Source organism: Apodemus sylvaticus, chromosome 3 (genome assembly GCF_947179515.1).
Source record: "Apodemus sylvaticus chromosome 3, mApoSyl1.1, whole genome shotgun sequence".
Classification (NCBI taxonomy): Eukaryota; Metazoa; Chordata; class Mammalia; order Rodentia; family Muridae; genus Apodemus; species Apodemus sylvaticus.
In genome coordinates this window covers 57,029,047-57,041,893 of record NC_067474.1, presented here as the reverse complement: position 1 = coordinate 57,041,893, position 12,847 = coordinate 57,029,047, and the positions used below count along the sequence as shown (strand labels likewise).

The 12,847-nt window shown below is 50.2% G+C and overlaps 2 protein-coding genes across 2 annotated transcripts; both read left to right on the top strand.

Annotated features, from left to right (window-relative positions):
* The first annotated feature begins 565 nt into the window (after window positions 1-565).
* On the top strand, window positions 566-1,504 carry LOC127679877 (olfactory receptor 13J1-like). Its single transcript, XM_052175465.1, has one exon. The coding sequence runs from the start codon at window positions 566-568 to the stop codon at window positions 1,502-1,504; it is 939 nt and encodes a 312-aa protein (XP_052031425.1).
* A 7,985-nt stretch (window positions 1,505-9,489) lies between these two features.
* Window positions 9,490-10,440, top strand: LOC127679876 (olfactory receptor 13C7-like). Its single transcript, XM_052175464.1, has one exon. It carries the CDS (start codon window positions 9,490-9,492, stop codon window positions 10,438-10,440), a length of 951 nt encoding a protein of 316 aa, XP_052031424.1.
* Window positions 10,441-12,847: the final 2,407 nt, after the last annotated feature.

Genomic DNA, 12,847 nt, shown 5'->3' with positions numbered 1-12,847 from the left:
TTCTGAGACATCCTAGCTTAAAGTGTGGTGCCTGGGCCAGTGAGCTGCAGCCGCGCACACAGACCCACTGAGCCAGAACCGATGCGAGGAGAGCAAGGTGTGTTTTGACAGCCTTCCAAGTGAGTCCAGTGTGCGGGTCTCTGACCCAGCTCATCAGCTCCCAAACTGTTCGTCTCGACTCTGATAGGTTAAGTGCGGCAAGGGGACCTAGGGTCAAATAAGTTTGGGAGCACGTGGTCTATATTGCTTTTGGAGAGCTACCAATCAACATTAGTCTTTCAAAGACCATGACAAGTCCTCTATTTCTCATTCAGCGCTGGTTCCCCATGATCCTTCAGACTGCCTGCTCAGACTTCCAAGAACAGTTGTTTAGGGAACGCCGCTCTGAACCATCGGCCTCTCTCACACGGATGAACTGAAGCCCAGGGAGGGTGAGGAGTCCGTCCCAAGGTCACGGAAAGTGTGGCCAAGCTGGAAAAGACCTTAACGACTTCTGCTGTGGTCCTGCGACCTGCACCCCCTGTCCTTGTGCCCCCATCTGCGTTTCCAGGCGGAACGCTGCAGTATGGAGGCCGGCAACAGGACAGCAGTCTCTGAGTTCATCTTGAAGGGGTTTTCTGGCTACCCGATGCTGGAGCACCTGCTCTTTCCTCTGTGCTCCGTCATGTACCTGGTGACCCTGCTGGGGAACACGGCCATTGTGGCGGTGAGCGTGTTGGATGCCCGCCTACACACGCCCATGTACTTTTTCCTGGGCAATCTTTCCGTTTTGGACATCTGCTACACATCTACTTTTGTCCCCCTGATGCTAATCCACCTCCTATCGTCCCGGAAGACCATCTCCTTCACTGGCTGTGCCGTCCAGATGTGTCTGAGCCTCTCCACGGGCTCCACCGAGTGCCTGCTGCTCGCCATCATGGCCTATGACCGCTACCTGGCCATCTGCCAGCCACTCAGGTACCCGGTGCTCATGAGCCACAGGCTCTGCCTGACGCTGGCAGGAGCCTCCTGGGTGCTCTGCCTCTTCAAGTCAGTGACAGAGACGGTCATCGCCATGAGGCTGCCCTTCTGCGGCCACCACGTGATCCGACACTTCACCTGTGAGATCCTGGCTGTGCTGAAACTGGCCTGTGGCGACACCTCAGTCAGCGATGCCTTCCTGCTGGTGGGGGCTGTCCTCCTGCTGCCTGTACCCCTGACTCTCATCTGCCTCTCCTACATGCTAATCCTGGCCACCATCCTGAGAGTGCCCTCAGCCACCGGGCGCCGCAAAGCCTTCTCCACCTGCTCTGCGCACCTGGCTGTGGTCCTGCTTTTCTATAGCACCATCATCTTCATGTACATGAAACCCAAGAGCAAGGAGGCCCGGATCTCAGACCAGGTCTTTACAGTCCTCTACGCTGTGGTGACCCCCATGCTGAACCCCATTATCTACAGCCTGAGGAACAAGGAAGTGAAGGAGGCTGCCAGGAAAGCCTGGAGCAGCAGACGGGCCTGTAGGTGAGGGGGGCAGGGCTCTGCATGGGTAGGGGTTTTACCTTGTTGTGTGGGGTCATCCTGTGCCAATACCACTGCGGGTCAGAACTCGGAGCTGTGGGGACCTGCACTCCAGAGACGCAGCACCTGCACGGGCCTGGCCCAGCACCTGTCCCTGAGTCTCCACAGCAAGTAGCCTCTGGGCTGATCTCAATACCAGTGAGTCTTTGGTTAGTAGCAGCCCACACCTACAATACCAGCATTTGTGAAACTGAGGCAGGAGGATGGTCAGTCTAATGTCAGCCTGTGATAGTAAGACCCAGTGTGAAAATGAAGAAATAGGTCATGGTCACTGGAATTGCCTGCTTCATTCTCCCTGGTGGAGCATCAGGAGGACCATTTTAAGGACCACTTAAGATTGCATCACTCTCCTGACTGACATCCATAAGTAGCTCCTCACTGCTCTCGGGATGATGCAGATGCTCTTCAGGGCCTTGCAGGTGCCCGCTCCCCCACCCCCGCCCACCAGCCTGCCCACTCAGCTACTTTCCTGCCTGCCCACCTGCCCGCCAAGCATGAGCCTTCCCCTCCCCCACACTGCCACTCTCAAGTTCTGTGTTCTCCCCATGAAGCAGCTCCGTCCAGCACACAGCACATGTGCAGATGGACTTCCTGCCCCTCAGGCTCACACCCATGTGCTCCTCTCCTGTGCCTTGGTTTCGGGTACTGTACAAGAGCAAAGAGCATCACGTCCTACGCTGGCCCAACACCCAGCCTGACCCAACTCCAAGCCCTGGATTTGTTTATGAAGTACATACATGAACATGAAAATGTAGAGACACAGGGCTGAAGAGAGAGCTCAGATGTTAAGAACACTGCTCTCCCAGAGGTCCTGCGTTCAACTCCCAGCAACCACATGGTGGCTCACAACCATCTGTAATGAGATCCCATGTTCTCTTCCAGTGTGTCTGAAGACAGCTAGGGTGTACTCCTATGCAAAGAATAAATCTTTAAAAAAAAAAAAAGAAAGAAAAAGAAAGAAAGAAAATGTAGAGACACGTGTGGTAGTATAGAGTCCTTCCCAAATCTGAACAGAGCTGGGATGAAGTCCAAAGAGGTTAGGCAAGGCCTAGTCCTCTGAGAGTTGACAGCAGAGACAGGAGTTAGGTCCGAAGCACAAGAGCCCAGACCTGACTGGTCACAGGGCACTGACCAGCCAGAGCGATCTCAAGCTGGGGTTCCTCCCCAACCCCTCCAACAGCAGCTGCAGCTTCCGGTATTCCTGCCTCATCTGATTTGGGGGTGCCTGCTGTGTCCCTCATCACCCTACCCCTGACCCCTCCACAGCTGATGATGCCTCTGGCTGCTTGGTCTCACAGTTTCCCTATCTGAGAAGCTTATGAGCACATGAATCCAGAGCCACAGAGGGCATCCCTCCCCCCACACTGGCCTCAGTGCCCTGCATCATCTGCACCATGGTGAGTCCAAGTAGCATCCGGCCTTCCTGCTGGCTGGCCGCAGGCCACCACAACCCCACACAAGCCTTCCATTCCGCTTTGGGCCTGCCTCCTTCCTCTGGGACTCTCAATGAGGCAGGCTGGAAAGAGAGGGACATTAAGGAGCAGGGCAGGGGCAGAAGCCGCTCCCCCTGGGATCTAGTCTGCACGTCCGGCTGGCCAAGAGTCAAGAAACATCAACACAAATAATAAAGCCCAGACTGCCCACAGAGGCAGTGCTTGTTTTCCTAAAGACATCTCAAAACAACCAAGAATCCTGGTTACATAGAGCCAGAAGGTCCATGCCTTGAGTTTAACTGTTTCAGTACTTCCTTCTCACCCCTAACTCTAAATAATACACCTGACAATTCCATCTACAAAAGAAACACTTGAGGATGAGAACTGAGGGCCGGCGGGATGGCCCAGCAGGTAAGAGTGCTCCTCACCCTTGCAGAAAATCCACACCCACACTGCGCCTCACGGCTGTCTACTGTCACTCCAGGTCCAGGGGATCCAGAGCCCCCTTCTAGACTCCATGGGCACTACACACGTGGTACACATACAGACAAGCAGGCAAACATTTAAATGGACCTCATAGGGACCCCTCTCCTGCTGTTGCCCTGGATCATGGAGATCCTGCAGCTTTGGATCTGCAGGACCGGCCCCTTCGAGTGCTCCAGCAGTTCATACATAGGATAGATGTTGAGGTGTGCCAACTCAAAACCCTGCAGCTGGGTCTGGGTGGTGCTGAGTTGGTCAGCCCAACAGCTCTGCAGCACCCACACCACCAGGGGGAGCTCTCTAGCACTGCCCCAGCTAGTCCACCCAATGCTACAGCTGGCAAGGGCCAGGGCCCGCTCTCCCACTCTCATGCCCTCAGGGCCGGCTCCTCTGCCCCTCCTCACCAGGCTCACCTAGCTCTAGCTGCCCAGAGGAGGGGCAGGGTCTGATCTCCAGCTCTCACAACCCCGGGCCAGCTCTACAGCTTGCTTCAGGCACTGGTGGGGGTGGGGGAGGAGAGGTTTCCCAAGGGCTGCAGCCCATGAGGGGTCATGCCTGTAATCTTAGCACTTAAAGAGACAGAGATCAAAGGCAATTCTCAACCTCATAGCAAGTTTGAGGTCAGCCTGGGCTACATACAATGCCTTCTCCCCCCCCCAAAAAAAAGCCCTAAGGATTTTTAAGATTGGTATATAAGAATATAGCTGGGTGGTGGTGGCACACGCCTGTAATCCCAGCACTCTGGGAGGCAGAGGCAGGTGGATTTCTGAGTTCGAGGCTAGCCTGGTCTACAGAGTGAGTTCCAGGACAGGCAGGACTATACAGAGAAACCCTGTCTGAAAAAAAAATATCCAAAAAAAAAAGAATATAAATTACAGCACAAAACACATTAATTCACAATACCAAAACATACCAATGTTGATGTCCAATTGGTAAAGAATGTTTAAATAAATCTGGGTGGAGTTCAATGGTGTAATGCAATACGGACACTAGAAAACATTTCATGAGAAATACTGGATGATAGGAAATTATCACAATATAATAAACAGGAGTGGGGAAGAAAAATAGACCACAAAGCATTGCATTCAGTGCCTCTAATCTTATTTTTTAATTATTCGTCTCATGGATATTTGATTAAGTCTGTAGAAAATTCTGGAAAACTCTGATGAGATGCTAATTAGCAGTTGCTTCCTCTCTGGGCAATGGGGTTACAGATAAGTATTGTTCTCTCGGTCCTTTCAATATTGTTCAATATTTCTAAATAAATCTGACATTGAGTCTAAGAAATGATGGTATTCTTTTTTAAGATGTGGGCGATCTCATTGCTCCAGAGTAGAAGGCTCTGGGGGTGGGGTGGGACGGTAAGGAAGCTGATGACACACCCTCAGCCACAGGAGCAGAGAGAGAGGCAGCGAGGAACAGAAACAGTTGGAACATTTGACACACAGGAGTAAAGTCACTGGGGGGAGGGCAGTGTGGGGTAATATTTGTGATTTACCCTCTGCCGTTTGGGACTGAGGGAACACTGATCTGGTCTCAGACTTCTTGGGTCTAGGCGTCCCCCTAGGCAGCAAGCAAGGCTCGGCCACCCCAGAGGCAGAAAGAAGCCAAGAGACAGTCGTGCTGTAACTCCTTCCTTTGGCTTGTATCCATGATAAAATCCCAGAAGATAGATTATGGCATAGTATGAAACATCATAAATTCTACTGTCTTATTTATACTTGTATTTTAGTAATACAAATTGTAAATAGTATCTTTATTGTAGAAGGCCAGGAAGGGAAGAGGAAAGAGAAAACCTTTAAAAAATAAAATCCACGTCTGAGCTAAGCCCTGCCTCTAATACCCCCCTACATACAGCTGGGGGTCTCACACTCCCCCCAGGAACACCCCCACATACAGCTGGGGAGTCTCACACTCCCCCCAGGAGGCAGCCTTTCTCGAAGTTGGGTGAATAGACTCAAGGCCACTCAGTAATCATAAAAGGAGATAACTCATTCTCCTGTGCAGGTGTCCAGGCCTAGTAAAGGACCACTCCTGCCCCAGAGCCTGTGGCATGCACGGGGCAAGGCTACAAGGCCCTCCCTCCACATTCTCAGCCCACCTCCTATCAGCAGGAACCTCCTGGGACAGGACAAGGAATCAGGAGATTCCCAGGAGCTCAGGTCCCTCAGCTGCCAGACCTGAAAGTTTGTGAGTTTAGAGTTTAACTTTAAATTGGACAGGGACCATGTGGTCCCTGGAAAGGGAGCAGGCAGGCCATGTGACAGGGGACCAGGACACGGATCCTTGGGGCCCATCAGCCTGACCCACCTTAGCACACTGTGCCTCCTAGCTATGAGCTCAGGACTACCCCACCAGCCCCACAATCTTCAGTCAGCTAGCATGGCTCCAGATCCCAACATATTCTTATGCCTCTGGGTCAGCAAGTCTGTGGTAAGGAGCATTCGCCCAGCATGCTATTCTCAGGAAGTTTTCTTCAAAATATTTAAAAGGTAAAGTGCTTACTACATGACAATAATAATATCTACACTAGCTGATTTGCTGTGAGCCAGGCTCTGTACTAAAAGTTTCACTGCGCGCGCGCGCGCGCGCGCGCGCGCGCACACACACACACACACACACACACACACACACACACACATACACACACACACACACACACACACACTGCCTTCCTAAAATATCACCACTTCCATGAAAACGCCACTATCTATCTATGAGAGGTAAGGAAATGAAGACTCAAAAGCTGTTAGCAAACTAAGCATGGTGATGACACTTGCTGTCCCAGCACTTGGGAGGCAGAGGCAGGAGGATCACTAGAAATGGAGGCCAGCCTGGTCTGTATAGCAAATTCCAGGCTAGTCAATGGCCCTGTCTCAAACAAATGACCCCACAAAAAAAGCCTGTTAGAGCAAGAGGGAGGATGGATGGATGGATGGATGGATGGATGGATGGACAGACTCACCCAAGGCCACCACACAGCAATTATGAAAACAGACAACTCATTCTCCTGTGCAGGTGTCCAGGCCTAGTATAGGACCACTCCGCCCGAGCCAGTGGCATGCACGGGGCAAGGCTACAACGAGGCCTGACCTTCACATTCTCTGTTGGATGCTAGCAATAGGCAAAGCTGTGTGTGAGCCCTGGCCAGCCTGACTCCAAGGCCTCTCTCACTACCCTGTCACACAGTGCTGCTGGAAGTAGTGATTAGAAATCCAGGCATTTAAAAGAAAGGGACCTTCCTATTTATTATGTCCCTTCCTTTCTATAAAAATAACGTCTGAAGCCTGCAGTTTTAAGAATGTTGTGGTTAACATTAGACTCACCCACAATGAAACTTATGTCATAATTACCTTGCAAACTAACACTAGTCTGCCAGGCCTCAGGGTTAGAAGTTTCTGGAAGAACACAGGGATGTTTGGGAGGCCACAGAGGACCAGAGATCAGCTAACTGAACGGCTCTATTTTCTGAGTTGGAAGAACGTGGCCCAGGTCACAGAGCAGAATAAGAACAAAAGGCCAGAAATCAAGCCCAGGCCTCTTCCTTTCCACTCCAGGAGCCAGCCCTGCTCTGCTTCTGCCTCCACGAGATGTCAGACAACAGGAAGAGAGCAGAGGTGTGGCTCTCAAGACGTCAGTGTCTCATAGCTCTTTGAATATGGTGTTTCTGAGACATAACAGTGTTATCTAGACAGATGCTAGAACCACTTGTGAAAAGGAAAATCTGACCTGATACCCTCCATATAGACCAGACTGAGTTCAAACCTTCGATTCTCATGCCTCGGTCTCCCTTGTGCTTTTATAGGTATGTACGACCTTGCCTGATTTAGAACGGATCTGAGTGTGCTGGGAGATGCCAAGGTACCCAAAGGCAGTGCTGCCATGCAGGGACCTCACCGGCTCGCTCTCTCTTCTGAACATGTGTTGGGACTACACAGTCTGCGTGTACATACAGTGTAGCACCTCTGGGTATGTGCATTTCAATGATGGTAGAGCTATTCCAGAATGTTCTTCCCTGGCAATAACTGGTGATATCCCAAGTGGCAGAGCCTCCTCTTAGCCAGTCTCTAAAAAGAACCCTCCAGAATCTACAGTATGTGAATACTAAGAGAGACACATTCGTCATGTTAATATAGCTAAGATTATGAGGTTGTGTGTTACTGCAGTACAGCCCAGGACATCCTGACTGATATAGCCCATTATGTACCCAAGTTGTGAGTCAAAGCTGCTGCTTACCTGGCAACCAGTATTGTGTCCTCTTAAAATGGATTAGTTCTCATTTGTGCTAATGTATCATGAGCTGCCCATGAAGCTGTGGTGAGACCACAATGCTCCTGATGTGAGCCTCCCAGAAAAAGCAACTATTCCCAAGACAGCACTGCCACTCCCCAAAAGCCTCTTCCAACAATCTCAATACCGGCATCTTTCTGGTGGAGGGGGAGGAGTCTTCTTATCAGAGATCAGCATGTGGGGCAGGGTGATAGCAGCCATCTCAACACATGCTTCAGATGGAACGTCAGTCGTTGGTCTTCTTGGGAACTGAACCACAGAAACAAATTAGATGTACTCCTTCACTCCAGTAACTCACAGTAACAGACTGGATGTATCATTTTCACTTCAATAACTCACTATTCAATAGTCTAGTTGGAGAGAGAGAGAGAGAGAGAGAGAGAAAGAGAGAGAGAGAGCGCATTAACACAGTACAGTGAAACACATCTGCTCTCAGCCAGACGAGCATCCTGTCCTCGGGGTGATCAGAGCCATGAGGCAGCCGCCCAGGTGTGCAAGCCAAGCCTCGAGGGATGGGCGAGAGACGCTGGTCCAGACCAAGGAATGAGCCTGGGTTATGTGAACTTTATCTAATGGTGGACCTGTAGGACAGATTCGGTTCACATGAGGTAGGAGAGTATTGCAGAGAGCCCATAAAAGCCTCAGATGTCTCTGCCATCCCATCTGGTCTTTTGTGAGAGAGTAATGAAGAAAAGCACGGAGAGGTGGGTTTATGCCTTCCACACGATTTACAACCGTCAGGAGTTGAACTGAACCGGACCGTTTTGTAACCATACACCCAATGATCTAAGCTAACTAGTCTCTTCAGAGTTCAGATTTGACTTCTTGAGAGACTCTCAAGGGACCAAAACCTAGAGAGAGGAAGCATCGTGCCCAAGGCCGCTGACAGCGAGAGGTTAAATGTTTTTAAACATCAGGGAAGCAGAAGCCACAGCTGTCTCTGCTGCGTCCATAGGGTAGCACAGGCTTGCAGGCTTGCAGAACCAAGCTAACCCCCGTGACCCGGCAGCAGCTCTCCTGAGCATGCATGCTCTTGTACCTTGCTACTACAAAAATCAAAGTGCCTGTTCTGCAACAGCTTAAAGAGAGATGACCAGCAATCCGATTTACACATCCCCCAGGAGCCAAAACATCCTGTGCTAGGTAGCAGCACCCACCAAACACCCGAATTCCACAGTACCTCTTGCCTCCGGCAATAACTGTGACAGGTATGAATTTTTCCCCCACTCTTCATCTTTCTTTTGGAGCCCCAGCCTCTGAAACAATACCTAGCACAGAGCAGGTACTCACTAAATACCCAGTGGGTGACTGGAGCAGAAAGGCTACAGACACCACTGTCATAGGAAGTCATGATTTAGAAAAGGGATTCCTTTGAACAGTCAAGGACACTTGGCAAGCTGGGTGTGACAATACACACCTATGGTACTAGCACGAAGGAGGACGGCGGAGACTTGGGCATCAAACGTAAGTCTCCTGCCTCCTCTGAGCACCTCTGTGGAGAACAGTGAAGAGTTTAGGAAACCAAAATGCGCCACGTTCTCTCCCCCCAGCTATGTCAGTAGAACGAAGGCTGAGAGGATAGGCTGGAGACCTAAAGTCCAACTCTCTCATTATACAGAGGGTGGAACTAGAGAGAGGGGCTGACCCGCTGCGGGTCCCACATCCATCTTGCTCTTTTTCCATCCAGCCAGAGCTATGTGGTCCCAGTGGCAACAGAAGACATGACATGGATCAGACAAACCACACAGTGGTGACAGAGTACATCCTGCTGGGACTCCAGGGCCACCACAGCCTGGAGATCATTCTGTTTGTGCTTTGTCTGGGTATCTACTGTATAACTCTACTAGGGAACTCCTTCCTTGTGGGGCTGATCGTGCTGGACCCCCACCTGCACAGCCCTATGTACTTCTTCATCAGCAACCTTTCTCTCATAGACATCTGTGGGACCTCTTCCTTCACACCTATGATGCTCTTCAACTTCCTGGATGTCCAAAGGACCATCTCCTTCCCCAGCTGTGCCCTGCAGATGTACATGACCCTAGCCCTAGGTGCTACTGAGTGCCTGCTTCTGGCTGTGATGGCATACGACCGGTACGTGGCTATCTGCCAGCCACTTCGCTACTCAGAGCTCATGAATGGGCAGCTATGCATACAGATGGCGGTAATGAGCTGGGGCACGGGCTTTGCCAACTCGCTCCTGCAGTCCATCCTTGCCTGGCGCCTCCCCTTCTGTGGTCATTACATCATCAACCATTTCTTCTGTGAGATCTTGGCAGTGCTAAAACTGGCCTGTGAGGACATTTCTCTCAATGCACTGATATTAACGGTGGCCACGGCTGTCCTGACAATGACCCCGCTCCTGCTCATATGCCTCTCCTACATTTTCATCCTGGCTGCTATCCTTAGGGTACCCTCTGCTGCAGGCCGGAGCAAGGCCTTCTCCACCTGCTCTGCCCACCTCACAGTGGTGGTGATTTTCTATGGAACCATCTCCTTTATGTACCTCAAGCCCAAAGATAAAGACCCCAGCGTGGATAAGATTATCACGCTACTCTATGCCATTGTGGCGCCCTCACTGAACGCCTTCATCTACAGTCTGAGGAACACAGAGGTGAAGGCTGCTTTCACAGCCTTGGTACGGGGCGGTCTACTCACCAGGAAAATGTCCCTCTTTTAACTCTTAGCCTCTATCTCTGTCAGTCAGCAGAGGATAGGTTCTATTGTGGTAATTACTTCAATTTTTCAGTGGCTTAAAAACCATTATGGCCTGTCTCTCACTCCTGCTTTGGGTTTATTGGGGCTCGGCTGGGGTTCTGCTCTGCATCACTCTGTGGGACTGTGGATAATACAGTTACAATCCAGATCGCTGCCGATCACCATGGCCAGGGAAAAGAGAAGTAAACAGGCCTGCACGACTCTCACAGCCTCTACCTAGAAGTGACACGGGCCTCTTCCACTCTTGGGTCTCAGTGGCCAATGCAGGGCCACAACTAACGCAAGGGAGAGGGGAATCCCAGGCTGGCACATGCCTGGAAGAAAGGAGAGGCCTCAAGAGGTTTGGAAACCTTAATGATCACCAAATGCTGGGGAGTCAGCCTAAGAGGACATAGACTCGATTTCCTTTGCCCTGACTTCTCCTTCACAGACTCATGCAGGGTTCAAGATCCCAGCAAAGTAACTAAGGGCAGCTTCGTACCAGGACAGCGGAACTAAGCTGGAAATGTGCTTCCAAGAATTTGCCTTTGCATGGGTTTGGTTAAGAGTGGCCCATGAGAAACAGCACAGAAACTGGGAAGCCAAAGTGGGCAACACCCAGCCCTTGCAGGAGCCCTCAGTCACAACCGTGAGCAGCCAATCCAGTTGTAGCCAGATCTCCTCCCTGAGCTGTCCTCAGGCAGGGCCAAGGGCAGCTCTGGGTTAAAAGCCCACTTCCCCTGCAGGCCACGTGCGAAGTTAAGCTTGGAGAGAGTCAGACACAGTTTTCGTTTTGTTTCCTCAACTCTGACTCTTCCCTCACAACCGTGGCTTGATGGCCAGACCATCAGGCCTGGAAAGGCTTCCGGCCCAGTGCCAAACACAGAGATTCCAGCACGAATGGATCTAACCACTCCCATGATTGTGTAAGTCTAATCTCGTACTGATACAATCTTAGGAAAATATCACAAGTCCCCCCAAAGACTGAACTTTTGACAGATCTCATGGTAAATATGCCTTGAGATTATTTCAGACTGTGTACTTAGCCTGCTGTCCTACTGTGTGCTCCGCTTGTTTAACTTGACTTTTGAGAGAACAATGTAATTAACTAGTCTACTAGGTGTTGGATTCCCCATGCAATCAGCTTTTCAACCTAACCTAATATATAGCTTTAATCTTATGTGTCTGTCCACGCCCTCGACCCAGAATGCTGTGTGCATGTTGTGGTAATCATTTGCTAAAACCAGCTAACAGGTTGGAAGCAACTTTAAAGCACATGCCTGACATAAATGTTGAAAGCAACATGTGGTTACAGGTTGATAACCTCTGTGCAGTTATAGGTTAATAACCTCTGTGTGGTTATAAGTTGATGACCTCTGTGCGGTTACAGGTTGATAACCTCTGTGTGGTTTTGTCTACTTTCCTGGGTCAGTTGGGAATAGTAAAGTTACTTCCTTTTTAAAACTCTGTTTAAGATTTTGGTAAGAACTCCTCATTTGTGTCCCATGCCATATTGTTTGTGCTGGTCTAGAAATACACTTCAAAGCCAGTTTTTTAGAGACAGACACAGGACAGCCAGAGAGCAGACAGACACAGGGACAGGCACACATTCAGACATAGAACAGATAAAAAACAAGGACAGCCAGACATCAGACACACATCCATACTAGTCAGACTATAGATAGGCCCAACCACCACAGACTACAGACAGAAGACACAGGAAGACACTGAAGGTTTCAAATTTTGGCTCTCTGTTGGTCAAATCATTCCAAGAAAGAAAAGCATGGTGGTGCATTCTTTAATCTCAGCTCTCAGGAGAAGAGGTAGGCAGATGTCCATGGGTTTGGGGTCAGCCTGGTCTACATAGTGAGTTTCAGGCTAGCCAGTGCTACATAGTGAGACCCTTTCTCAAATAAGAAATTTTTAAAATCAAAACAAAGTGCTTTTGTTTGCATTCCTTAAAGCAGTGCCGATGCAGTTTAGTGCTCTTTGGGGTCATGTTTAACTTGTTATCTTCCCATGGGTAGTTAATAAGTTAACCACGCATGATCTCTACAATAAACCTCTTGTATCACCATTCACAGCTTCCCACTCTCACAACATGAAGTCTAAAATCCTATGGCTAAGTCCTTAGGGCCTTAGGAGTGTGGCCCCGCCCTGTTTCTACAGCATGGCTTCCTCTCCTCTACGTGGGCAACCTCTACTTACGTCATCTGTGCACGCCCACCCTCTGGTCTTTGCACATGCTGTTCATGAATCATGCCAAGGGCAAGTTTCCAGGCCACCGTAGACACTGTCTCCCTCACATGTTTTCCATGTGTTCTGGGGCTGTCTTCTTTTGTAGGGGTCATCATTTGGGACTGAGCCCATGCTTACGTTCATGTCACCAG

What these genes read in the sequence shown, in the direction of transcription:
- LOC127679876 (XM_052175464.1), top strand. Translation starts at nt 9,490, where the DNA reads ATGGATCAGACAAACCACACAGTGGTGACAGAGTACATCCTGCTGGGA.
- LOC127679877 (XM_052175465.1), top strand. Translation starts at nt 566, where the DNA reads ATGGAGGCCGGCAACAGGACAGCAGTCTCTGAGTTCATCTTGAAGGGG.